The sequence below is a fragment of the Lissotriton vulgaris genome, chromosome 9 (genome assembly GCF_964263255.1).
Source record: "Lissotriton vulgaris chromosome 9, aLisVul1.2, whole genome shotgun sequence".
NCBI classification, from domain to species: domain Eukaryota; kingdom Metazoa; phylum Chordata; class Amphibia; order Caudata; family Salamandridae; genus Lissotriton; species Lissotriton vulgaris.
In genome coordinates, this window is record NC_141697.1 from 252,806,890 (window position 1) to 252,833,712 (window position 26,823).

General features: G+C 45.5%; 1 protein-coding gene across 2 annotated transcripts in view; it reads left to right on the top strand.

The window, feature by feature from the left end:
* VSX2 (visual system homeobox 2) overlaps window positions 1–25,633 on the top strand; it is a 113,205-nt gene extending 87,572 nt beyond the window's left edge. Inside the window, exons 4-5 of one of the 2 annotated variants that reach the window (XM_086936608.1) lie at window positions 426–606; window positions 22,625–25,633. In XM_086936608.1, the coding sequence (XP_086792734.1) occupies window positions 426–606; window positions 22,625–23,001 (558 nt within the window). In that variant the 3' untranslated portion in view covers window positions 23,002–25,633. The remainder of the gene's footprint in view (window positions 1–425; window positions 607–22,624) is intronic. The other variant, XM_086936609.1, reaches the window with a different exon arrangement.
* The last annotated feature ends 1,190 nt before the right edge of the window (window positions 25,634–26,823 follow it).

Sequence of the window (26,823 nt, forward strand, 5' to 3'; positions counted from 1 at the left end):
AAATTAAGTTATTCCGCATGGGAGGCAAATCTTTTTTGCTACCAAGGGCCCGTGCTATGGAACTCCTTGCCTTTCTCAGTACGCAACGAAGATAACTATTTTAAATTCCGTAAAGTCTTAAAAACCTGGCTATTTAACATCTAGGCACTCGTCTCTATCCACCTCATTCATACATCCTCACAAATCTCGCGCCGGGAAACCCTTTGTGGGTAGCTGTTGCGCGTAACATATGCAATAATAATAAAATAATAATAATAAGGGACCTCACAGCTCCTGCCTCCCCAGCCCTCATCGCTCTCCGCCCCTTTCAGACTCCTGCACTCATCGTGTCTCCTTTTCATCCATTCGGATCTCCCTGCCACGCGTTCGGGCACCCCTCCTCTTCCTCCCTGGTGTAACCCGCTCCTCTTTTGCTGTTCCTACAGGTCTGGTTCCAGAACCGCCGTGCCAAGTGGAGGAAGCGGGAAAAGTGCTGGGGCCGGAGTAGCGTCATGGCAGAGTACGGCCTGTACGGGGCGATGGTGCGCCACTCCATCCCGCTGCCGGACTCCATCCTCAAGTCCGCCAAGGACGGCATCATGGAGTCCTGCGCCCCCTGGCTACTCGGTAAGAGTCTTCACTAACCGTTTCTTTTTAGGATTTGGCGCTTTTCATGTTTGCTGCAGTGACAAAGGACCTCGAAGACCGGACGCGCTCTCATGAACTCCGCAGACATTTCACGATATGCGGTTCTTACAGTTGCAATCCTGACCAAGCCATAACACCGAGCCAACCACCAGTGAGAAATCTGATTTAAGGGTCAGCCCCAGGCAGGTTAAGCTAGGGCTCGCACCCTTCTCACCGTAGATGGTCACTCGAACAACTTTAAGATATGTGATGCCAGTGGGTCACTGGGACCATCCCCTTGGGAACACTATTCACTCCTCTTCACAGAAGGGGATTCCACTCAGTTAATTCACTTTATGATTTTATTTGTTTATTTAGCAATATTCATTTTTTTCATATATCTTGGTAGCAGTATATTAATTGTCATATACTTTTCTTCATAGAGGCATCGTTATGGAATATACAATCCAATGCATTTCGGGCTACACATTAAGCCCTTCATCAGGGAATAACACTGAAAAAATAAGGTGCCATAGATTCTGTCTGCCTCTTCCGGTTTAAATGCAAAGGTCGAGGCCCTTGCCTCAGTGCTTCTAGATATCTCTTCGTAGTTGCTCATTTTCTTTAAGGTTTATGCGTGCTATCCGTCCTAGTGAGGTTAGAAAATTGCGTACAAAACAGGTTCAGGGTGGATGCACAGCTATTTACCAGAAGTTTTGTCCAGGTTAGGTTCTCCGTGGGTGGCGTTAATACCTCTAAAAACGCCTATGAATGACCATAAGATATGTGATGCCAGTGGGTCACTGGGACCATCCCCTTGGGAACACTATTCACTCCTCTTCACAGAAGGGGATTCCACTCAGTTAATTCACTTTATGGTTTTATTTGTTTATTTAGCAATATTCATTTTTTTCATATATCTTGGTAGCAGTATATTAATTGTCATATACTTTTCTTCATAGAGGCATCGTTATGGAATATACAATCCAATGCATTTCGGGCTACACATTAAGCCCTTCATCAGGGAATAACACTGAAAAAATAAGGTGCCATAGATTCTGTCTGCCTATGCAGTGACCCACTGGCATCACATATCTTATGGTCATTCATAGGCGTTTTTAGAGGTATTAACGCCACCCACGGAGAACCTAACCTGGACAAAACTTCTGGTAAATAGCTGTGCATCCACCCTGAACCTGTTTTGCACTCGAACAACTTGCCATTTGCTCTTCTAGGTTCTAATGGCGGAACACGAGCGCCACCTAGCGGTCAAATTAAAGAGTTGCGTTGTACTATGTACTTCTTATACATCGAGTCAAACGTGCACTGTAGGACTCAATATCCTTTCTCGGCTAATTTCCCTAAAAGCCGGATAGTTGTCCTTCTAGCCCATATTTCTGGGATTCATTACAACGATTGCTGGAATTTTTCATTCTTCCTTACATTTTTTTTTTGCTGAAAGGTGTGTGTCGTCACATGAGTGTTTCCTGGAGTTGGTATTCAGATCTCTCTTGGGGTTGTTTGTTTGAACTTTTCCACTACGGCGAGTTAACTGGAGCATGTATTCTTACTTGATTTTACATGTTTTCTGACTGGTGCTGTCAGCGGTGTTTCCTCTCCCCTGGAAGCTTATACGTCTCTTTTCTGGGTGTGTCTGTTTGTGAAGGTTTAACTTTCCTGGGGTGATTCTTGTAGCCTAAATCTTCCAAGGTAAATCTTGCTAGAGGTTGTATTCTTTCGTACATGTTGGAGCTTCTATTCTTACTAGGACTAGGGGTTCCTGCAAAATCATGTATTCTTCCCTGGTTGAGGTTGCCTGATCCTCAGTTTCTCTATGGGGTTTTTGCTAAAGCTTGTGTTATTTCCCCAGGATGTTTGATGTACATTTTTCTCATCCTAGTGGGAGCTTGCAACACTTTGTGTTCTTCTCCAGCGGTGATTTTTTGAGCTTGTGTTCACCCTGTGGTGTTACTAATGTGTATTCTATTCATGCCAGTGGATGCTAGCTGGTGCTTTTATTTATGGTTTCCTGGAGCTGGCGGGTTTCCCTGGGGTGTTTCCTTAAATATGTGCTTTTTCTTTGGGGATATTTTCTGAAGATTGTGTTTTCATGGTTATGGTTCTACTCTTCCCATTGATTGCTGGAACTTATGTTTTTTTTCCTAGGGATATTTGCTGGAGCTTGTGTTTTCCCTGGGATGTATTCTGGAGTTTGTGTTCAGAGCTTTAACTGACTATTCTGCAACTCTGGCACGTTGTATGATAGAGGCTGGTGGATAGATTGCCATGACACAAGCATGCCACCTTTCGAATTGTGGCCTCCTACAGTGTGGTACCGGTTAGACATTTTTTTCTGGGCTGATTTTGATGTTCGGTCTGGACCTGCTTGTGTTCTTTTCTGAAGATTATTGCTGGAGCTTATGTTCACCATCAGCTTTGTCTGCTGGAGCGTATGTTCATTTCTGAGGATGCTTGCTGGAACATATGCTTTCTCCATGGATATGTTGAGCGTATATTTTTCCTATGGGAAATTTGGTAGAGTCTCTGTTCTTCTTTAGGCGTCTTAGCTATAGCTTATGTCCCCCCCCTGTAGGTTTTCAGGAGCTTATGATTTTCCCAGGGTGTGGTGGTGGAGGATAGAGGGATGGGGCTATAGCTTGTGTTCTTCTCTGGGGTTTAGACTGGAGCTAATGTTTTGCCCAGGTATGTTTGCTTCAGCTTGTATTCTCCTCTGGGGATGTATGCTGGAGCTAATGTTTCTCTCAGGTATGTTTGCAGCTTTTGTTCATCTCTGGGGGTGTATTTTGGATCTAATGTTTCTCCCCGGCATGTTTGCTGCAGCGTGTGCTCTTCTCTGTGGGTGTATGGTGGAGATAATGTTTCTCCCAGGCATGTTTGCTGCAGCTTGTGGTGTTCTCTTGGGCTGTATGCTGGAGCTGTTTCTCTCCCTGGAATGTTTGCTGCAGCTTGTGTTCTTCCCTGGGGGTGTATGCTGGAGCTAATGTTTCTCCCAGGTAGGTTTGCTGCAGCCTGTCCTTTTCTCCGGGGTGTATGCTGGAGATAATGTTTCTCTCAGGTATGTTTGACGCAGCTTGTGTTCTTTTCTTGGGTGTATGCTGGAGCTAATGTTTCTCTCAGGTATGTTTGCTGCAGATTGTGCTCTTTTCTGGGGTGTATGCTGGAGCTAATGTTTTCCCAGGTATGTTTGCTGTAGCCTGTGCTCTTCTCTGGGGGTGTATTCTGGAGCTAATTTCTCCCAGGTATGTTTGCTGCAGCTTATGGTCTTTTCTGTGGTGTTTATGCTGGAGCTTAAGTTTTTTCCCAGGGATGTTTGCTGCAGCTTATGTTCTTCTCTGGGTGTTTGTGCTGGTGCTGTTTTTTCCAAGGTTTGTTTGCTGCAGCTTGTGTTCTTCTCTGGGGTGTGTGCTGGAGATAATGTTGCTCCCAGGTATGTTTGCTGCAGTTAGTGTTCTTCTCATGGGGTGTATGTTGGAGTTAATGTTTCTCCCAGGTATGTTTGCTGCAGTTTGTGTTCTTCTCTGGGGGTGTATGCAGAGCTAATGTTTTTCCCAGGTATGTTTGCTGCTGTTTATGTTCTTCTCTGGGGGAGCATGCTTGAGCACATGTTTTCTCCGGGTTGTTTGTTGCCACTTGTGTTCTTCTCTAGTGTTGCTTTCTCGAGCTTGTTCTCTTGCCTGGAGTGTTTGCTGGTGCTTTCAGTTATTCATTTAATTGGTCCCCTTTGAAACAAACCACAAATGGTTTATAGTAAACTGCAAATATTAATAAAAACAGAATGATAAAAGTTATATTTTTGCGCAAACAATAAAAAGAACATTCAGCATTATGTCCCCATAATTACATACGCCATCATCACATACATCCTTTTGAGTCTGTCTCCTTATTGCCCACATTTTCTCTCATTCCTGTCTCTTTGGTCTGCCTCTCTGTGCAACTTTAACCAACATAATGTCTTTCACATCCCACTTTCAGATCTTCCTTCCTCTGTGTCTCCCCTCAGTTTATCTTCCTTCGTTCCTTTCAGTCTTTCTTTCTGCTTACTCCCCCTCCCACCACCTTTTACCACTCTCACTCTGCACTATCAGTCTTCCCTTCGCTCCTGACAAGACACCACTTAGGGCCTTTCTTTCTCCTTTATGTTTTCTAATTAATTCACAGCCACACAAGGGCAAATGCGTTACTTACATTTCACCGGTGATGTTATTTTAAGAGTTGGTGGTATGTTTTGTTGGGGTGCTCGCTAGAGATAGTATTTTTCAGTGGAGGTGCTACTGGGGTGCGTTTATCTTCCATCAGTAATATCAGGAGAATGTGCTCTTTTGTGGAGATTTCACATGTTGAACCTTTTTTCCAGGTAGGATTTTTTCTGGGGCTTGTGTCCTCTTCTGTGGGTATGTCATGCGGCTTGTGGTTTCCTCTGTGTTTTTATGCTGGAGCTTGATTTAAAAAAAATAAAGTTGCGATCTGGAGCTCACAGGTTTTTCTCAAGGGTATTTTCTGCAGACTGAGTTCTGTTTTTTGTGTCTGCTTGCACTATTGTGGGGGAAGTGGCTATTTCCGCTTGTGTTTTCTCGAAGTTGTACTTTTTCACTGGGGTACTTGCTGAGCTTCTGTTTTCCCAACAGGTGTTTATTAAATTCTGTTCCCCTTTATAAGTGCTAGCTGCAGCTTGTGTTCTTCACTGTGGTTGTTGGCTAGAATTGGATAATTTCCGAATCCTGTGTCTCTTACATGTAATGTTTTCTGAAGCTTGTTGTCTTTTCACTTGGGTTGTGTTTTTATGGCGTTTGTATTCTTCCATATGGTGCTTGCGGGTGAGGGAGGAAGCTCTTCACTGATTTAGTGTTGGTGTAGCCCGTATTTTGCTATGATAATATTTGTTGCAGTGTTTGTTTTCATTGTTATTGTGTGTTGGAACTTCCGGTCTGTGTCTTGTGTCTGGGAGCTTGCTTTTTTTGGCCTGGGGACATTTGTTAGAGCTTTTGGTGCATACTGAAACTTGCACCTTTTCCGGTGGAAGCATGATGAAGCATGCTTGTCATCCCTGAACTGTTGATAGAGGTAATGTTCTTTACTTGTGATGCAGGTTGGGTACAGTGTCTTCAAACTAGTTACATTGCCGGAGGTTGTGTTTTTAGGTCTCGTCCTATTAATCGCGCAAGCGATAAATGGATGAGAGTATAGAGGGCACACCAAGCTCTGAAACCACCAGGCGGATTACGTCGAGTGCATGTGCTTGTGCACGCGCTTGCCATTTGCTCCCACCCACCTGCCTCCGAGAGCTTCACTTCAAAGCGACCCGCGCCCCGCCCACGCAATGCCGAGAGCCAGCGCTTCCCTCCCGCTCGGCCTCACTTCTCCTCCCCCCTAATTACATCCCTTACATCCCTGCTTCACAGTAGAAAGGAATGCGCATTTCCCGGCCGCTTGCATTTCCCGGCCGCTTTTAATTTCATTTCGCGGCCACTTTACTGTGTCCTTTGTTGTCTCTCTTTCTCTCAATCTGTGCCCCCTCATCTCAGCGTCTCATTCGCCTCTCCCCCACTCACCCTCTCTTCCCACCCTCACCCTATCTCTAATTTTACTTTTAACTTTTCTCTGACCCCTCGTCTCCTCTTCCCGTGCCCCCCGTGCATGTCTGCCTCGCCGCCCCTCTTCAGGCACTCATGTCTCCCTCGACTCCTCCTTTCTACCATCCTCCCTCTTTCCCTCTGTTTCCCGTCATCTTTTCTTGCACGCATCTCTCTAACCCCCCCGCCCCCTCATCTTTCCAGATGTGTCTCCCCCTCCCATGTCTTCTTCTGTTGCCCTCTGTCTCACTCAGCCGTTCTCTCATCCTTCCTGTTTTGCGCGCCCTCCATTTCGTTATGCCCCTCTTTCCCTTATGCCACCTCTCTTCTCCGTTATGCCTGTACGTGAGGATACTGACAGCATCAACACGCGCCCTCGGCCTCTTTCCAGCTCGGATTCATGCACAGCGGGGATGGGTGCAATGTCAGCGTCTCCGCTACTGGCAAACGCTGCAGGCCGCATTCCAACACTGTGTCCCTTAATCACTCGCCCCCTTTCCATGTCTCCATCACCCCTTCCCCCTGTGGCTGTCTGTCTTTGCCCCTCTTAAACCGTGTCTCTTCTTCCACCGTCCACCTACTTTTTTGTCTCCTTTAGTTTGTGTCCCCTCATCGGTCTCTCTCCCGCTCTAGTCGCCTCATGTAACCTACTAGGTTCTACGGTGATGCGCTCAGACACCTATGGGTAAAGTCCACCCTATATAGAAATGCATTCAATAAAATAAAAAAAAATGTCTCCCCTCCTCGCTTTCCATCTCTCCGCCCCTTTGTGGTCTGTCCAACCACTTTACTGTGTCCTTCGTTGTCTCTCTCTCTCTCTGACTCTACTGATATCTCTCACCCAATCTGTGCCCCCTCATCTCAGCGTCTCCTTCGCCCTACCCCCACTCACCCTCTCTTCCCACCCTCGCCCTCTCTTCCCATCTCACCCTATCTCTAATTTTACTTTTAACTTCTCTCTGACCCCTCGTCTCCTCTTCCCGTGCCCCTCGTGCATGTCTGCCTCGCTGCCCCTCTCCAGGCGCTCATGTCTCCCTCGACTCCTCCTTTCTACCATCCTCCCTCTTTCCCCCTGTTTCCCGTCATCTTTTCTCGCACGCATCTCTCTAACCCTCCCCTCCCCCTCATCTTTCCAGATGTGTCTCCCCCTCCCATGTCTCTTTCTGTTCCCCTCTGTCTCGCTCAGCCCTTCTCTCATCCTTCCCGTTTTGCGTGCCCTCCATTTCGTTATGCCCCTCTTTCCCTTATGCCACCTCTCATCTCCGTTATGCCTGCACATAAGGATACTGACAGCATCAACACGCGCCCTCGGCCTCTTTCCAGCTCGGATTCATGCACAGCGGGGATGGGTGCAATGCCAGCGTCTCCGCTACAGGCAAACGCTGCAGGCCGCATTTCAGTCCATCGTTTTATGGCCACTATGTCACTCGACAGACACCAGCACATGCACAGCAGCTTTGGAGCTGCCCCGCCCAGCCCCAGCGGGCAGGCCAGGGCTTCTTTGGATGGGAGACAAGCCACTGCTGACCGTTCCAGCCCATGTCTGCCCGGCCAGGGGGTGGAGCCCGAGTTCTGTGGCAAGAGGGCCGGTGCTTAATTGGTTTCCGGTGCTGATAGATAAGCAAATTGGCAGTTTATGAATCCAGTATGCATTCAAAATTACTAATACCTGCCTCCCCAGACTATGTTTTAGCTATGGGGACTTGCAATAAAGAGCACTTGCTACCCAACATATGCACTCATCTCAAATAGAACCTCTGGTAAAAAGTACACCATCATGAAGTTACCTATTGGAGTTTTTGGTCGAGAGGGGGAACATGCCTTTATGCATTGGGATGTAGAGGAATGACTTGGCAAACTGGATGACTAGCTTATTGCAAGAGACTGAATGGTTTAAGGTTTACATCACTCTACCGCCCTCACTCTACCACCCTCACTCTACCACTCTACCGCCCCCACTCTACCACCCTCACTCTACCACTCTACCGCCCTAAATCTACCTCCCTGACTCTACCGCCTTCACTCTATCGCCCTCACTCTACCACTCTACCGCCCTCACGCGCTCATTCTACCACTCTACCGCCCTCGCTATACCACTCTACCGCCCTCACTCTACCACTCTACCGCCCTCACTCTACCACTCTACCGCCCTCACTCTACCCCTCTACTACCCTCACGCTACCGCCCTCACTCTACCGCGCAAACTCTACTGCCCTCACTCTACTGCCCTCACTCTACCACTCTACCGCCCTCACTCTACCACTCTACCACCCTCACGCTACCGCCCTCACTCTACCGCCCTCACTCTACCGCCCTCACTCTACTGCCCTCACTCTACCACTCTACTGCCCTCACTCTGCCACTCTACCGCCCTCGCTCTACCGCCCTCTCTACCACTCTACTGCCCTCACTCTACCTCCCTCACTCTACCACTCTACCGCCCTCACTCTACCACTCTACCGCCCTCACTCTAACATTCTACCGCCCTCATTCCCTCACTCTACTGCCCTCACTCTACCACTCTACTGCCCTCACGACCTCACTCTACTGCCCTCACTCTACCACTGTACCGCCCTCACTCTACCGCCCTCACTCTACCACTCTACTGCCCTCTACCACTCTACTGCCCTCATGCCCTCACTATAGCGCCCTCACTCTACCACTCTGCCACCCTCATGCCCTCACTCTACCACTCTACCGCCCTCACTCTACCGCCCTCACTCGGCCACTTTACCGCCCTCACTATACCACCCTCACGCCCTCACTCTACTGCCCTCACTCTACCACTCTACCGCCCTCACTCTACCACTCTTCCGCCGTCACTCTACCACTCTACCGCCCTCACTCTATCTAGCTATCGCCTTCACGCTATCTATCACCCTCACTCTATCTACCTATCTTTCACCCTCACTCTATCTATCTATCTTTCGCCCTCACTGTATCTATCTATCTTTTGCCCTCACTCTATCTATCTTTCGCCCTCACTCTATCTATCTTTCGCCCTCCCTCTAGCTATCTATCGCCCTCCCTCTAGCTATCTATTGCTCTAACTCTATCTATCGCCCTCCCTCTAGCTATCTTTCGCCCTCCCTCTAGCTATCTTTCGCCCTCCCTCTAGCTATCTATCGCCCTCACTCTGTCTATCTATCTATCGCACAACCACTGCATCACTCAGGGGTACCACAACATCACTCAGGGGCACCACAACCTCACTATGCGCTACCACAGCATCACTGAACGTCACGGCATCACTCTTCGCCACCACAACATCACTCAGCACCACCACAGTATCAATCTGTGCAACCATTCAACAATAACTGGTTCAAATATTTTCTCCCAATGTTCCAAGCTTTATTACAAATGTCACAAAAAGATGTTAATATTTCACTTCTGTTCTTGGATTTTCGTCACAATAAAATACACTGAACATAATCTTCACAAAAGTTATTTACAAAAGTTTAAGCTATTGCCATTCTAACTTAGAGATGCTTACTAATACTTGTAGCAGTTTCCTGGGAGACCTCAGTGGTCCTTGTGTCTGTGCCTCGTGGCTGTTTGATACTGCCTCCGTTATTTCCTGTGATGTTGTATTTGCTTCCCTTTCTTCAATGGAGTTGCTTGCTGGAGTTTATTTTTCTCTCGCGGCATTACATGGTGCTTGCCATGCTACAGTGTCAGTGCTTACTGTGTTTTAGTCCCTATCCTCGCAGTTCTTACTGGTTCTTGTTTTCTTATCCCGCGATATATGATGGTGTTGGTGTTTTCATTAGTACTTACTTAGGCTTTGTATCTTCCCTAAAGGTGTTTGCTGGTTTTAGTACCTCTTATTTCTGGGTGTTGGCTGGTTCATTTGCCCACTATCCTGTTGTTATTACTGGTTCTTGTTTTGTTGCCATGTGTTTATTAGGATTACTCAAGGGTAGCTTTATCTGGGTGCTTTCTGTTGATTTTGTCCATTTCCTTAGGTGCATAACTATTTCTCATAGAACAAGGGCAGTAAGAGGACATCTCAGCAAAGCCCAGAGTACTTTGGATGTTTGCTCATCATTTGCTTTATCCAGTGTCACTTTTCACCTCCTGTCCATCTCTAGACCTGGTACCGTCTAGACCTTGGTCCATCATGAGATCCCAGTTGGCAGTGTTGTTGCATTCCTTTTCAATAGGTTCTGCATACTGACCTCACACGAAGGTCCCTATCTATATATTTCTCTCATCACCCTATTCTTTGTGTTCCCCAATCTGTGTCCTTCACAGATTCTCCTCCTACCTTTTCAACCAACACCAGTTTGTTCGCATGGGCACCTTAAGATCACAAAAGATCCCTATCACTAATGGAGTCCCCCAGGAGTCCATACTGTCTCCTGTCATCTTTAACTCATACACTGAGCCGCTTGGTGCTCTACTCAATCATAACAGCGTCAAGACTCACAAATATGTTGATGATACACAACTATACTTTAAGGTCTCCTCTGCTTCTAACACTGACTCCCAATACACTAAACTGGCGCATGATACAGAAGAGATGCCAGTTCAAGTTGCTGACCCATTCCTACAAGGCCCTGCAAAACGAACGATCAGCTGACATTAACAAACCTTCCACTAACCATCAGACATCTCTGTTCAGCCTCCCTCTCCATTGCAAACACCCCACGAACCCTCTGAGCCAACACCGGAGGACACTCCTTCTCGCACTTGGTAGCCAAGGCTTGGAACAATCTCCCCCTGCACGTCAGGACTGCACCGTCACTCCAGCAATTCAGAAGAGATCTTAAGACCTGGCTGTTTGAATAAACAACTTCCTCGCAGCAGTGAACAGATCAAGCGCTTCGAGAACCTCACAGGTGATTTTCTGCACTCTATAAAATACTGATTAATGGACCGATTGATTGATTGAGACACTCAGTGACTCACATACTGCTTGCATATCATCCATACTTGGATGTCCAGCACCAACCTGAAGCTCAAGACAACCAAGACAGAATTTTAATTATTAGCCAAGAACAATAAACAATATACTGTAAAAACCTGAGACAATGACATGAATCTTGATGCCTTCAAACTCTACTTTTCACTGAATTCCAAGTCACTTGGATTCACCGTAGACACCAACCTCACCATAAAGCAACACATAGCCAAAAAATCAAAGATTGCCTGGTACCAGCTTTCTCTTCTAAAGAAAGTCAAATAATTTCCATCATCGCTTCCCCCGTCAACGAGAGCTGCCATCGTCGAGTCTATGTCGACGACGTCGACATTTTCGCCGTCGACGGTGGTATCAGTGAAGGTGAGGCCTATCTTGTCGAATATACCTTTGACATCGTCGACGATACCATCCAAGCAGAAGAAGAAAAAGGCTCAGTCGACGTTTACCTTGTCGTCAACGGCGGCCTCGTCGGCGGTGGCTTCGTCGACCGTGGTGGCCTCGTCGTCGTGGCCTCGTCTGGGTGGCCTCGTCGTCGGTGACCTCGTCGACGGCGGCCACTGTCGACGGTTGCCTCGTCGGCGGTGGCATCATCGGCGGAGGCTTCGACGACGGTGGCTGCGTCAACGTTGGCTTTAGTTCCCCTGAAGTCATCAAGTTCTCTTCTTCAACGGCGCCATTTGTCTTTAGAAGATTTAATGCCGATTCAAACACCTTCTCAGCCTCCAGCAGTATTATTTTCTTCAGATGATGAAGATTCTGATGATGACGGTCGATTCAGGGCAGCTCGAAGTCCTTCGGAATTACTGATAAAATGTCTGGACTCAGATGAAGAAGACCTACAGGAAGAAGAAGGGGAAGAGGATGAAGATTACTCTACTTGTGGGACACACCCTTAGCCTGAACCTCTCATGACACAGATTCCCCTGACTCTTATCTCTAATCTACAGTATATGCTGGATGATTATAATCGCCGTTTTCTGAGATCAGTACAGGCCTCTCCAGCACCTCAACCACCTAGTCAAGCCTCTAAAGACTCATTGGTGGCACCTTTCGATTCTGCAACAAGGTCTCAACAACAGACCCCTCAAGTTTTAATTGAAGACAACGATGATGACAATGATGATGATGATGGTGAGAGAGAGGAGGGTGAGCTGGATGATAGATCCATACTTTTTACAATGGGCCAACTATCAAATTCAAACGCCATCCCCTACTCCAGCTCCTATATATTCCCCGCCAGTTGACATAGGCAGTTTTCATGCGCTCATGGAAAGAGCAGCTAAAAGATTCCAACTTCCCATGACAGTAACCGAAGAAGAGTGCTTCTTATATGCTTTTAAAGAGCAGCCCCAAAAACAAGTCCGCTCTATTCCCATCATTGATTTTATTTGGCAAGAAGGATTAAAAATTATGCAAAATCCTAATTCTATTCCAGCCGTCCTACCGAGGCTGGACAAGAAGTATAAGGCACCTGAGAATACACCTGCATGCTTGATTTCTCAGACAGAACCTGATTCCATAATTACTCAGGCGGCACAACAACGATCAATAAACCCTTTGTCTCCAATATCCTCACCACCCGACCGTGAAGGTAGGCGCCTCGATGCCATACGCAAGAAATTCTCAACAAAGGCAGCAACAACAGTTTGTGCACCCAACTCAATGGCCATACTTACCAGGTTCGACCGACAAATGTGGTTGGACATTTCTGCTCTAGTGCAATTAATACCGGAGTATTCAAAAGTAGAAGCATTAAAGATTATGCATGAGTGAGAAAAGATATCTTCTGATATGATTGACTGTTGCATCGGTATCTCTTCCACTGGTTTCTGCCTTTTCTCTGGTGCTGCGGTTCCCAGAAGGCAGGGCTGGCTCAAAGCAACATCTTTCCGTCAGGAGGTTCAAACAAAAATATTAGATATGCCTTATGACGGGGAATCTTTGTTTGGCCAACATATAGATGATGCCCCCCAAACAATAAAGAAAGACACCGACACGGCCAGTGCTCTAGGGACTCTCCAATTTAAAAGGCAAACTTTTCGAGGCGCATGGGGTCGTGGTTCCTCGTCCTCTTTTCGAGGCTCTTTCAATCAATATAAACAAGGTCAACAGCGATACTCCTCCCAGACTCAACAATCGTACAGGCAACAACACTCTTCATCCTACAGGCAGTACAGAGGAAAATCCTCTTACAGAGGAAAGGATTCTTCCAAGAAAACATGACTTTCATCTTCAACCTTTTCTAGCCCCACCCGAGTGTCCACGGGTTGGAGGTCGAATCTCGCACTTTTACTCAAAATGGTCACAAATTACTACAGACCAGTGGGTCTTGGATATTGTATGCGGGGGACATGCATTAGAATTCCGAAAAAATCCTCCCAATTCTCCACCAAGTGGTCCTCCTCCTGCTCATCAAGAACTTTTAAACCACCTCTCAGTTCTACTAAGAAAAGGTGCAATCTAAATGGTACCAAAACTCCAGAGAGGCATGGGTTTTTATTCAAGGTTTTTCCTCATTCAGAAAAAATTGGGAGAATGGCGTCCTATTCTGGATCTACGTGCCCTAAACAAATACATAAAAAAGCAAACGTTTCGCATGTTGTCCCTTCAGGAGGTACTCCAGTTACTCTCTCAAGGAGAATATATGACAACATTGGATCTCCAAGATGCTTATTTTCATCTTTCAATTCTTCGAAGGCACAGAAAATTTCTCAGATTCACGGTAGCCGCGAAAGACTTTCCATTCAAAGTTCTCCCTTTCAGGCTTCGTTCTGCTCTCCGTGTGTTCACCAAGGTTCTCGCACCGTTGGCAGCTTACCTTCGCCTGCAAGGAGTATAACATTTTCCGTCCCTAGACGACTGTCTGCTAAAGGCACGATCATTCGAGCAGGCTTCCAAACACACTCCAATCTGCAAGTCCCTCATTCAGTCACTGGGCCTTACATTCAACATGGAAAAATCTCAATTTCTCCCTGCTCAAAACAGAATATTCTTGGGAGCCATTCTGGACACCAAGCTAGCAAAAGTTTTTGTGTCACAATAAAGACGTCGGCGTCTCCACAAATTAGCATCCTCCCGCCTGTTAAAAGAGTCCGCTTCTGTCTGACAGTTGAAATCTTTCCTAGGAATGTTATCCTCTTGCATCCCTCTTGTCCCTCACTGCTGACTAAAAATGAGACCTATTCAGGAGGAGTTGGACAAACAATGGGCTCAAGTTTCGGGGACCTTCAAAGATTTAGTCAGCATCACGCCTCAGATGAGAAAAGATCTCAAATGGTGGACTCTCAAATGGAACGTCTCGTCAGGCCGTCCATTTCTGGTGGATGCTCCAAGCTACACTCTCACAACAGATGCATCTCTAGAGGGCTGGGGTGCGCATCTTCAAGGATTAAGAGTAAAAGGAAAGTGGAACTTTCAGCAAGAGACCTGGCACAACAATTTATTGGCGTTCAATTCAGGATTCTTTATTCGATGATTTAAAAGCACAAACATACAATATTTTTTAAAAAAAGATAATTAAATTAGCATATGAATCCCAGTATTAATACAATCAAAGTCACTAAATATAAAAATGACATTTGTAAACATTAAAACCTATCACTAAAATCTTACAATCATCCCCCCCTTTGATTGCCCTTAATTGAACCGCCACTTTGATGAAATTAATAATACAACACAGTGTAAGAGGGTCAGTCGCTTGTTGTAGATAGACCAAGGCCTCTTGAGCACATTTCATATTAGCTTGTTTTAAAATATCAACCAAGAATCTACGCCTAGGCAGTGAATAAAATGAACATAACAATACAAAATGAAGGGAATCCTGCGGGGACCTATTGTCGCAGCCGCAGGTTCCCTTCTGCTCAATTGTAGTTGAAAACCCTAGTGGTGATGCCAATAAATACGGTAATAAATTGAGCCTAAAACGGCACATTAAAAACCTGTCCTGAGCATTGTGCATCAGGTATAGATATGGCTCCATTCCCTCTGTGATCTTAACAAGGTTATAAGCACACACCGTGGTTTTAGCCCTTTCTAGCTCTATTCTCTGTGTGACTTTGTGTGCCAAGAACACTTTTTTTACAATCATTTTATGCTGGGGGATAATCACTGCCGGGTCAACAAAGAGATTCCCGAAGCCCAGAGTTTCAAGTGCGGTCTTAACATAACTGAGCCACAGGATTCGCATCCATTTGTCTCTACCCAGGCAGTCATTCAGGATTTCCCTGCTTAAGGTCGCCTCTGGATTAACCCAGATTTTTAGCCAAGCTAAAATTGGCCTGACCTTCACCCGATCTTCAAGGTAGGGTATCCCTAACTCCCTGTGTGCAATTACTGCAGCTAAACTTTGTGGAGCTTTCAGGACGGATCGTAAATATTTGTTCTCCTCCCGTTACAGTTGGCAAATATTCACAAAGCCCCATACCTCTGCCCCATAAATGACTTTAGAACAACACATAGAGTTATACAGGTTCAGCACCTGTTCAGGGCACCATCTCCCCAACCTACGCCCGTAACCTGCGATTGCGCCGTTAGTAACATTCATCTTACGGCAACGTTCCTCCACCAAGCAATTACATTTTAGTGACCCGTCAAATAGAAAGCCTAGATACGAAAATGATTTAACTTTCTCTATTTTATGGCTCCCTATCGTAAAGGTACATTTAGTGAAGGGTTTATTGCCAGCTGACAAATGAGCCCATAAAGGATACAAAACCATCAATTAAAATCTGTAGACTCTTTGGTGTACGTGCGAGGAGGACCGCATCATCTACGTAAAGTTACACAGGAATATGACGCAACCCTACTCGTGGACAATCAGATCCCATCTGTAGAAGGTACTGCTCCAAATTATAAATGTAAAGTAAGAATAGAAAAGGCGCCAGGAGACATCCTTGGCGTACCCCACTTCTACAGGGGAATGAGTCAGTGCGTCCGCCCTCCATGTTGTACCTAACTTGTGCTGAAGTACTACTATGCAGCTCTCTTAAAATGTTGATAAGACCGACCTCTATCCCCATTCTGGTCATCATGTCCCAAAGCTTGTCCCTATTTACATGATCAAAGGCGGCTGCCAAATCCATGAACCCCATATAAATAGATTCATTACTAGCCTTGGTGTATTTGGCTGCCAGCATATAGAGATTCAAGCATTGGTCGCTCGTGGACCGGCCCATCCTAAAACCGTACTGAGCGTCTGAGATAATATTGTTTGCCTCTGTCCACTCAGTCAGCCGGTTTAGTATCCCCCTGCCCAAAATTTTGGCAGATACATCAATCAGTGAGATCGGTCGGTAACACTGGGGGTCGTCCCTGTTGCCCTTTTAGAAAATGGGGACAATAATAGCCTTAGAACAGGAGTGGGGTAAACCGCAGCAAATTGCTGTGTTTATAACCCTAGTCATTATAGGGGCCCATAATTCCACAGAGCTTAAGAACAAGTCTGGCGGGATACTGTCTGGGCCAGGGGCTTTATTTTTAGTCAGACCCTCAATCCCGACCTTGATTTCCTTAATTGAGAAAACTACGGGCTGGCCCTGGTCGACATTCCCTACCTGGTCGTCAGATGTTCCCACTACGTGATTATATAGACCCCTATAATGAGTCATCCACATTTCAGGCATGATGTTTGTTCCTATTTCAGGGGCTTTGTCGTCCTGGAATGTAGGTCTATTAATAATTCTCCAGAATTCTGTAATGTCCCTCTTTTTCCCCTTTTTTATTGGAGTTACTGGCAATTTATTAAGCACTAAAAGCTTTCCGTCCCATCATACAGGGAGCATCGGTGTTGGTTCGAACGGACAACACAACGTGCATGCACTACATAAACAAGCAGGGGGGCACAAGATCCATCCTACTATCCCGTTAGGCTCAACAGATTTGCGAGTGGGCTATTCAGCATCAGGTCGCCCTTTCAGCAGTGCATGTTCTGGGAGCTTCAAACGATCTTGCAGATTCTCTGAGCAGGTCTTCTACAACCAACCACGAATGGGAGTTACATCAACCCACGCTGGATCACATTTTTCGGGTATGGGGTCACCCAAATCTGGATCTATTTGCAAAACATCTGAACCGCAAATGCCTGTCCTACGCAAGTTGGCTTCCCCAACCAGAGTCATGCGGAAATGCCTTTTTGATGAATTGGTCGACAATATATGCCTATGCTTTTCCACCAATACCTCCTGTTCCCAGAGTTCTTCGAAAAATGAGGAAAGAACCCTGTCGCATTATTCTAATTGCTCCCAGATGGCCGAGACAAGTATGGATCACTGAACTCCTGCTTCTGTCCCATTGCGACCCGATCATCCTTCGCCCTCTTCCGAATCTCCTGACTATGGATCATGGCCAAGTTTGCCATCCCGACCCAGCATCTCTACGCTTGGCGGCTTGGAACCTGAGCACTACGAATCTCTGAATTTGGACATTCCTAAGGATTGTAGAGAGGTCCTAGCAAAGGCAAGAGCACCTTCAACTGTGAAGACATACAAACTTAAATGGAAAAGATTCTGTCTATGGTGCAGTGGTGCCCAAGTGCACCCTATACATTCCACTCCAGAGCAACTTTTGCCTTTCTTTTTGCAATTGGCAAAGTCAGGCCTCTCGTTTGCCACCTTAAAGGTTTTTCTAGCAGCAATCTCACGATTCCGTCAGGATGGCTCCAACTCTCTTTACTCTTCCAGAGTCATTCAACAATTTTTTAAAGCTCTTTTTCGGATGTTCCCACCAATTCGTAGACCTTCCTTGGCGTTTAAAAATTGTCTTGGCACAACTAATGAGACACCCTTTTGAGCCAATTCATAAAGCTGATCTTAAATACATTACCTGGAAAACTTCTCTACTTCTGACTCTCACTTCCTCACGTCGAGTCAGTGACATTCAGGCGTTTACTACTAAACCGCCTTTTCTTCAGTTTACTAAAGACTCAGTCTTATTACGCACCAATCCAGTTTTCATCCCTAAGGACCACCTCAATGAACCAGTTGTTTTAAAGTCATTTTTTCCTAAACCTCGGACATCAGCAGAAAGAGCACTCCACTCCTTGGATATTAAAAGGTGTCTAAAATTCTATCTTCAAAAGACAGCGACCATACGTAAATTGGACCAGCTTTTTGTGGCCTATGGGATGATACGGAAAGGACATCCAGTCACCAAACAGACAATTGCACGCTGGATATCTTCTGCTATTACCTTTTGCCATCAACAAGCAGGAAAGCCACTTCCTGCATCTGTCAGAGCACATTCTACTAGAAAAGTTTCCATGTCTACGGCGCTGTTTGCTGGTGTGCCTCTTCATCACATTTGCAGAGCTGCAACATGGTCTAGCAGGCACACTTTTACGAAGCACTACTGTCTAGATGCTGCAGACAACGCTGATTCAGCTGTGGGACAAGCAGTACTTTGAAATCTTTTTAAATAAGGTGAGCCTCTGTTGCTATCCTCCTCCTATATACAAGGTACTTTCTTTTTCTTTGTTATATACTTCAATCTTTTGTACTGTGCACGATTATGGTTATCATTATAGTATCATTATTAAGATGATTGATCAGTACCTTGTATTATTCTAATTCTACTGCTCACTACTCTTATTCAAGCATGTGAATCTATGAAAGACACCCCAATACTGGAGAAGAACAAAAGTTACTTACCTGTAAACTTTGCTTCTCCAGTATTGTTGTCTATCATAGATTCACATGCGACCCACCATCCTCCCCTCAGAGGCTCTCTCTCTTTATCTCCTGGCTCTATATTACTCTGTGCTACGAAAATCTGAGGGCCTGAGCCTCTGAGGAGAACATTCTAAGAGGGTGCTGACGCCTGATTGGCTGGAATTTGGATGAAAATATAATGACTAAGACATATCATAGAAGTGATATGTTGTCTATCTAGGAACACTCTATAGTTTTTTGCTTTCTCTATGTATATATGCTTGTGCTATGGCTACATTGCTATGTTATTTACCGTGGGACTCCCACTTCGACGACTGGGAATATTCAAGCATGTAAATCTATGAAAGACACCAATACTGGAGAACAACAGTTTACAGGTAAGTAACTTTTGTTCTTATCATTCAGACAAGCTTACCCTATCTGTGGATAATGGTTTACCTACAGCCAGGACACCATTAAACTGCAGACAAAGAAGTGTAAAAAAGAAGGGAAAAAAAGCAGACATTTTCCATCTATGCACCTAGGATGTGGTACAACATCCCAGTGTCTATCAGGATAGCACCAACTGCTGCTTCAATTTAAGAAAGAGTTGAAAGCTCACCTCTTCATAAATCACTGCATCACATTGCATTAACCATCCACAACCCAGCTTCCTCTGCTTTTAGTTGTTGACTTCATGCGTGCCTCTGATGATGTACAGCACTCTGCTAGATGCCATATTCATACATGTACAATCTGTAGTGTTAAACAGATTCATCTTTTGCTTAGTTGTACACTCCACACACTGACTTGTCTTGACTCTGTAATAATGAGTGTCACTATTACCCGATGTAATAGTGCTTATTCTTTGGTCAAAGAAGCAAAATAGGCTGAAACAAAGCTATGGGGATTCAAACATGTGACCTGCAGGTTACAACAAGATCTATGTGGTGTTTGCTCAACACATTTGCCTATCTTAGCCTTTGTTTTCACCTATCTACCATTTCCCACCCCGTGAAGTCGTACTAAATCTGAACCATTCTTTAGCTCTCAGTTCTCTCTTGCCCTTCCCCAAACTTCTCCCACTATATTGCAATCTATGATGTTTTCTTTTCTTTTTCCTTCCATTGTCTGTAGATTCTCAAATGTCTGTATTTTTCTTCACTGCTTTATGTTTCACGTTCTCCTCTAAACTGCTCTCCTTTTAGCGTCTCAAAAATATCCACCTCTCCACATGCACCCTTCTTAAATACCCCATCTATTCAAATATTTTGCCCTCCTATTAGCTCAACATTCCAGATACTCATACCTCTCCAAATACTTCTTCTCTCTAAATGCCCACATCTCAAAACATCCTATTTCTCCAGATTTCCTATCTCAACAATTGATCCCCCTTTACATAACCCAACTTTCCAATTACCCCAGCTCTCCAAATAGCCCTTTCCTCCAAATGTCCCATGTCACCAGATGTCCACCTTACAAGCAGCCTACTTTATGCAAATGCCTCACCTCCCTAAGCAATAGCACCTTTACAAATACCCTAATTCTGCAACTGCCCCACCTCCCTAAATAGCAACATCTCCAATTGCCTCACGTCTCTAAATGTTCCTCTCACAGATAGCCTACCTCTGACAAATGCCTCAGCCCCCTAAACATAGCTACCATTCCAAAACACCCCACTTATCCAAAGCTCTGCCTCTACAAATGTCATTTCTCACTGAATACCTTACTGCTCCAAATATCTCACCTCTCCAGTTAATCTACCACTCCAAATAGCCTCCCTCCCTAAATGTCTACATCTCAAATAACCGATTTCTCCCATGCCCTGCCTTTTCAAACATTGTTACCTCTCCAAATCTCACCATCTTTTCAGACTGCTCCACCTCTCCACATGCTCCGGCACTATAAACCTCACTACCTCTCCAAATGATCCACTTTTCCAGATGCCCACCTAGATTTCTCTCTATTTTCCTGCTCTCCCCTTTTCCCAATTTTGACTCTTCCCTTTATATGTGTGCCCTTTCCCACGGTTTTGCCACCCATCTCTGCATTTACATTGCCCCTTACCCCCTTTCTGTATTTGTCTCCTTTTATATTTATCTGAACTCTTATTTATCTGCCATATCATCTCTTCTTTCCGTATTTCTCTTCTTGTCCACACTCCTTAGTTCTCTCACCCCTTTATGTTGCTCTGTTCTGTATATTATGTCTGCACTCTAATTCCTTTCCACTCCACGCTGTGTAAAGTTTAGCCTAGGTTGGAAGCGCCTCTTATCTCAAAGTCCTTTCTCTGTTTTGTGCATTCTCTGACTCCATGCTGTATGTGATGATTTGCCTAGGTTTGAATTTGATATGCATTTGTGTGTCCTTTCTCTATGTTGCGCCTTCTCTGACCCCATGTTGTGTGTAAAGTTTAGCATAGGTTTGAATTGTCTCTTCTCTCAGTGTCCTTTCTCTTTTTCGTACCTTCTCTGGTAAAATGTTGTGTACAAAGTTTATACTAGCTTCAAACAGCCTATTTTCTCATTGCCCTTTCTGTGTTTCGCACCTTCTTGAACTCCAAGGGGTGTGCAAAGTGTAGCCTAGGTTTCAACTGCCTCTTCTTTCAGTGTCCTTTATCTCTTTCGCGCATTCTCTATCTCCATGCTGTGTGCAAAGTTTAACTCCGTCTTGAACTGCCTCTTCTCTCAGTGTCCTTTCTCTCTTTCGTGCCTTCTCTGACTCCATCCTGTGCGTAAAGTTCAGCGTACCTTTAAACTTTCTCCTCTCTTTTAGTGTCCTATCTATGTTTCGTTCCTTCTCTGACTCCATGTTGTATGTAAAGTTCAGCCTAAGCTTGACCTGCCTCTTCTCTGTGCCCTTTCTCTGTTTTGCTCTTTCCCTGACTCCATGTTGTGTGTAAAGTTCAGCCTAGGCTTGAACTGCCTCTTCTCTGTGCCCTTTCTCTGTTTTGCTACTTCCCCAACTTCATGTTGTGTGTAAAGTTCAGCCTAGGCTTGACCTGCCTCTTCTCTGTGCCCTTTCTCTGTTTTGCTCTTTCCCTGACTCCATGTTGTGTGTAAAGTTCAGCCTAGGCTTGAACTGCCTCTTCTCTGTGCCCTTTCTCTGTTTTGCTCCTTCCCTGACTCCATGTTGTGTGTAAAGTTCAGCCTAGGCTTGACCTGCCTCTTCTCTGTGCCCTTTCTCTGTTTTGCTCTTTCCCTGACTCCATGTTGTGTGTAAAGTTCAGCCTAGGCTTGAACTGCCTCTTCTCTGTGCCCTTTCTCTGTTTTGCTCCTTCCCTGACTCCATGTTGTGTGTAAAGTTCAGCCTAGGCTTGACCTGCCTCTTCTCTGTGCCCTTTCTCTGTTTTGCTCTTTCCCTGACTCCATGTTGTGTGTAAAGTTCAGCCTAGGCTTGAACTGCCTCTTCTCTGTGCCCTTTCTCTGTTTTGCTACTTCCCGACTCCATGTTGTGTGTAAAGTTCAGCCTGGGCTTGAACTGCCTCTTCTCAGTGTCCTTTCTCTATTTTGCTCCTTCCCCAACTTCATGTTGTGTGTAAAGTTCAGCCTAGGCGTGAACTGCCTCTTCTCTATGTCCTTTCTCTGTTTTGCTCCTTCCCTGGCTCCCATGTTGTGTATAAAGTTCAGCCTAGGCTTGAACTGCCTCTTCTCTGTGTCCTTTCTGTGTTTTGCTCCTTCCCTGACTCCATGTTGTGTGCAAAGTTTAGCTTAGGCTTGAACTGCCTCTACTCTGTGTCCTTTCTCTGTTTTGCTCCTTCTCTGAATCCTTGCTATCCAGCTCTCCTCTCGCTCTGACAGCTGTGTGAGTGTTTCTGCTCTCCCTTAATGCCGGCCTCTCTTTATCTTTGCTATTTTCAGTTCAGGATGGCTTTCCAATGACCAGGCGCTTTTCTAAACCAGAATACCAACAATTCTTTTCAGGGATGCACAAAAAGTCTCTGGAGGCGGCAGTGGAGACGGGAAGAAAACCCGAGACCGAGCACCCCTCCCTCACCAAACCCAACAAAGACGAGCAGGAGGAGAGGACGCCCAACACCACAGCTCCCATCTCCAAGGAGGAGATGAGGGAGCACAGCATCGCCGCCCTGCGGGCCAAGGCCCAGGAGCACAGCGCCAAAGTGCTGGGGACGGTGCCCAGTGACCTACCCAGCAGGATGGCGGAAAAGGACGAAGAGAAGGCAGAGAGGCCGCCTGAGAGCTCGCACTCATCAATGGAGGAGGAAGCGATGATGTAGAAGGACGAACCCAGACTCATGGTCATAGTCGAGGGGAAGCGCCTTCCCTGAAACTGTCTGAGGCGCTACCTCCTGTAGGGTGATAGGACATGAGTAACTCAGGGGACTCCAACCCCTCTCAGTGGAGAGTGCGCTGCATCTACCACACCACTACAGTGAGAGACCACTCTCCACATGTGTGCCCCACCCAGGGTGAGACTACAGTGGGAGACAGAACTTCTGTGCAGCCCTCCAAGAGCGAGAGCGCCTCTCCCCTCCTGTCCCCTTTGAGAGGGTTCTCTTACTTTTCATCTACAAAGACCTTCAGGGCAGAGACAAGTATTAACAGAGAAAGCCTGCAGCACTACTTGACAAAGCACTTCTCCAAAAGGCAGACAGACAGGCCTCATCCGCTTTACAGGGCAGATAGCAGCTTCCAGTCAGTCACTTTCCATGGCTGAGATTTCAGACACTCCCAAACCTCCCTATCAGGTCGTGTTCATGAGGACAGTGAGCACCAGAGCAACATCATGTAGCTGACATTAGACAGCCCAAAGCACTCCAAGCGTTTATCATCTGTTTGATGTTTCCAAGCCTGGCTCTCTACAAGGTTGGAAGAGATTTCATTTCTGTTAAATAACAGGCGATGCAACACCAGCCTTGCCCGTTCAGGAATTGCAGAAAAGTAGGGTCAGGTGTTTTTGTGGCAGAATGGCTGTGGTAAGCTCTTTGGAATATCGTAGGCATGTACATCAGCTGTGACCTGGGGCAAGAGAAACACTTTTTTACACTTAAGTACAACACACGCAGACTTCCAAGGCCCCCAGTGCTTGTCCATGCCAATATCTTCCCTTTCATGGCTTCCATTTCCAGTGACCATATCTGGAAAAGCTGTGGCCATTCATGGATATCTGTATATACTGAGTGCCAACTGTGCTTTGACATTATGTTTCTAAATACCTTTTATGAGGCATTTAGTCCATGCTGTTATCCATCCATGCCTCTGTAATCTGCGTACAGTCACCTGTCAACACATGAGGACAGACTATGCATCTCTACAATATGAAAGGTTGCGACTATCAAAGCGAACTTCTAACCGTTTGTGAAGAATCACACACTAACGTTAACTGATATATCCTCATAAATAGCACTTATTAACAATGGCTTTACATTTTCTACAGGCTACGTAAATATGACGTGTCTTCACAGTTTGTACAGAAATGCATTAACGAATATTGTTGCAGCAGCCTGTAAATAGTCAGTCTTACAGCCAGTGTGCTTATGGAAAACCTAAGCCACACAACATACTTCATGCTTTACAGGCATTAATTACATCACAACATAGAAAACAACTATTGGGCCTTTTAGATACATACACATCTTCTAATCACTGCCCTTCACAAACACAGACGGCTCCGTCTACACACTTATGGGCCATTAGACACAGTGATGGACTACCACAGATTGTCAAACACCTCATCCTAAATACCGCTGCCCACGACTCATATGTCCCCTTCCATACCCTGATAGATCCTCCAAAATATAGATGTATCACTCCAACAAATGGACACACACACTCACTCCTCCTACTCACAGATTTACCGATTGACCTACATGCATATACACACACGACACACAAATGTCTGTTCCTGCATACAGTTGTTCCCTCCCATACTAAGATGGTTCCTCAACAATACAGATGCCTCACTCAAACAAATACTGAAGCCACGTACGTACGTGTGCACACACACGCACACACACACACATCATACACACATGACGTACCTAAATATATGAGAACCAGCCATTGACTCTAATGGTATGTGTGTTTACTGTTCTAACTTCACACCTGTCTTAATACTGGTGTGGTTATACAGTGGACAAAGGCAAATATAACTTCACTTTTAGATGTTTGATGCACTCGAAAGTACCTAAACACACTACAGGCACCAGTCCCTGAAGCATGATGTTCCGCACAGCGATAGTGTTTGTGGTCCGCACAGCAATATTGTTTGTGGGATGTGAAACTTGAGACCATTTCAGGTGAGTTGTCGCACTTTACAAGACATCTGATTGATTGATTGTGTCAGGGTTTATTGTCATTTTGAGGACAGGTCCGATCCCCACAAAGTGTTAAACATTCCCCCACACACACACAATTCTTCACACGGCTCCGGTGACACACTCCTATCTGTTTGTATGCCCAGATATTCCCTCCCCTTAAAAAGATGTCTCCTTCAGTTTGTATTTCCCAGTCTGAATAATGGGATGACCACCCATGCCTGCTCATGCTGTCTGTGGACCCGTCTCCTCATTGTCTACATTTGCAGTTCTGATTTTCTCCAGCCATCTCCTAGCTCGGCCTGACCACGGTGGGGCTGTTTTACTGAAGAGCCATGGTTTGCACCGCTCTTCGTTTGCAACATTTCGCTGGATGCACTCTCCCTGTACTTTTTATAAGGCTGTGGAGGTCTCTTGTGTTGTTATCTTTGTGGACTGTTTAAAAAGGGTAATTTTTGTACAAATTGTAAATAAATGACTTCAGGAAAGACATTGGTAAAGCCTGTATCTGTCATGACTTGTTGTGACCTGTGTTTTCTGTGCACTATCTGTACAAATATCTCAACAATGCTAAATAAAGACAAAGAAGAGGTGTCTGTCTGCCCTACACGTGGTGTTACCATAGTGCACCCCTTTCTTTCTCCTGCACACTCTTTTTAGGACCCTCCACTCTCCTGCATGCTCTCTTCCTGCCTCTCTTCCCGTCCTCTCTATCCAGCTCCCAGCTCTTCCTGCACTTCTTTTCCAAGAAACTGGATAGCACCCACAGGGAAAGCAGGGCGAAGACACAAAGGAAGAAACTACAGCCTGCACTTTTTGTAGAACTCAATGTAAGCTCACCTAATTGTGCTGTTATTTGTGAAGGCAAAGGGGTGAATTTACTAAAGATTTGTGCTAGAACTTGCATACTGCAATGCAAAATGTAGCACCTTTTTGCTACTGTTTATAAAGGCCCATGAGCACATTGCAAATTGGGTTACACATCACAAGCCTCTACACAAACTTTAGTAAATCTAATGTTCTAGCAATATTTTGAACAACCTGTATTTTAGAAGGAAAGGACTCATTGGCCGCTATTAGTAAGGTATTTCCATAGTCAAGGCAACTTATTTTAAAACTTGAGTAAGAGTTCTCCTAGATCTTAATGTGAGGCACTGAAATACTTTCCTGAGTAGGAGCATGGGGCCAAAGCAGGTACCACATGTGGACATAACATGATCCTTCATAGACCGGTTTTAATGAAGAAGGACACCTATATTTCTAGCCTTCATGATGGGAGATGACACAGGACTTTAGCTCAGAGGCCCACCTATCATCTGACCAATATGTCTGAGCTTTTCCAAACAGCAGGATCTCTGTTTTGTCTCCATTTAGCTGAAGACCATTATAGGTCATTCATGTGGCATTTCTTCTCATGCAGATGAAGAATCTATATTTGACATTTTCTAAGTCATGCCTAATAGAGATAAAGAGTTGGATATCGTCTGCATAGGAAAGTATTTGAAAACCGCAGGACTTGACTATCAAGCAAGGGGTGCCACATAGATGTTAAAAAGAGTGGGGTTCAAGGAAGATCCTTGGGGGACCCCCTTGCCACGAGGAGGGATCTTTGACTGAAAGGTGCCAAAAGAGCCCATTTGGGTCCTGTTGTTCATACTGTCTTTGTTACCAGTTTAGGGCTATTCCCTGGATACCTATCTCATAGAGCCGTTAAATCACCCTGGAGTGTGAAATGGTATTGAATGCCGCTGACACAAATACATATTACATGTTTACAGAGTT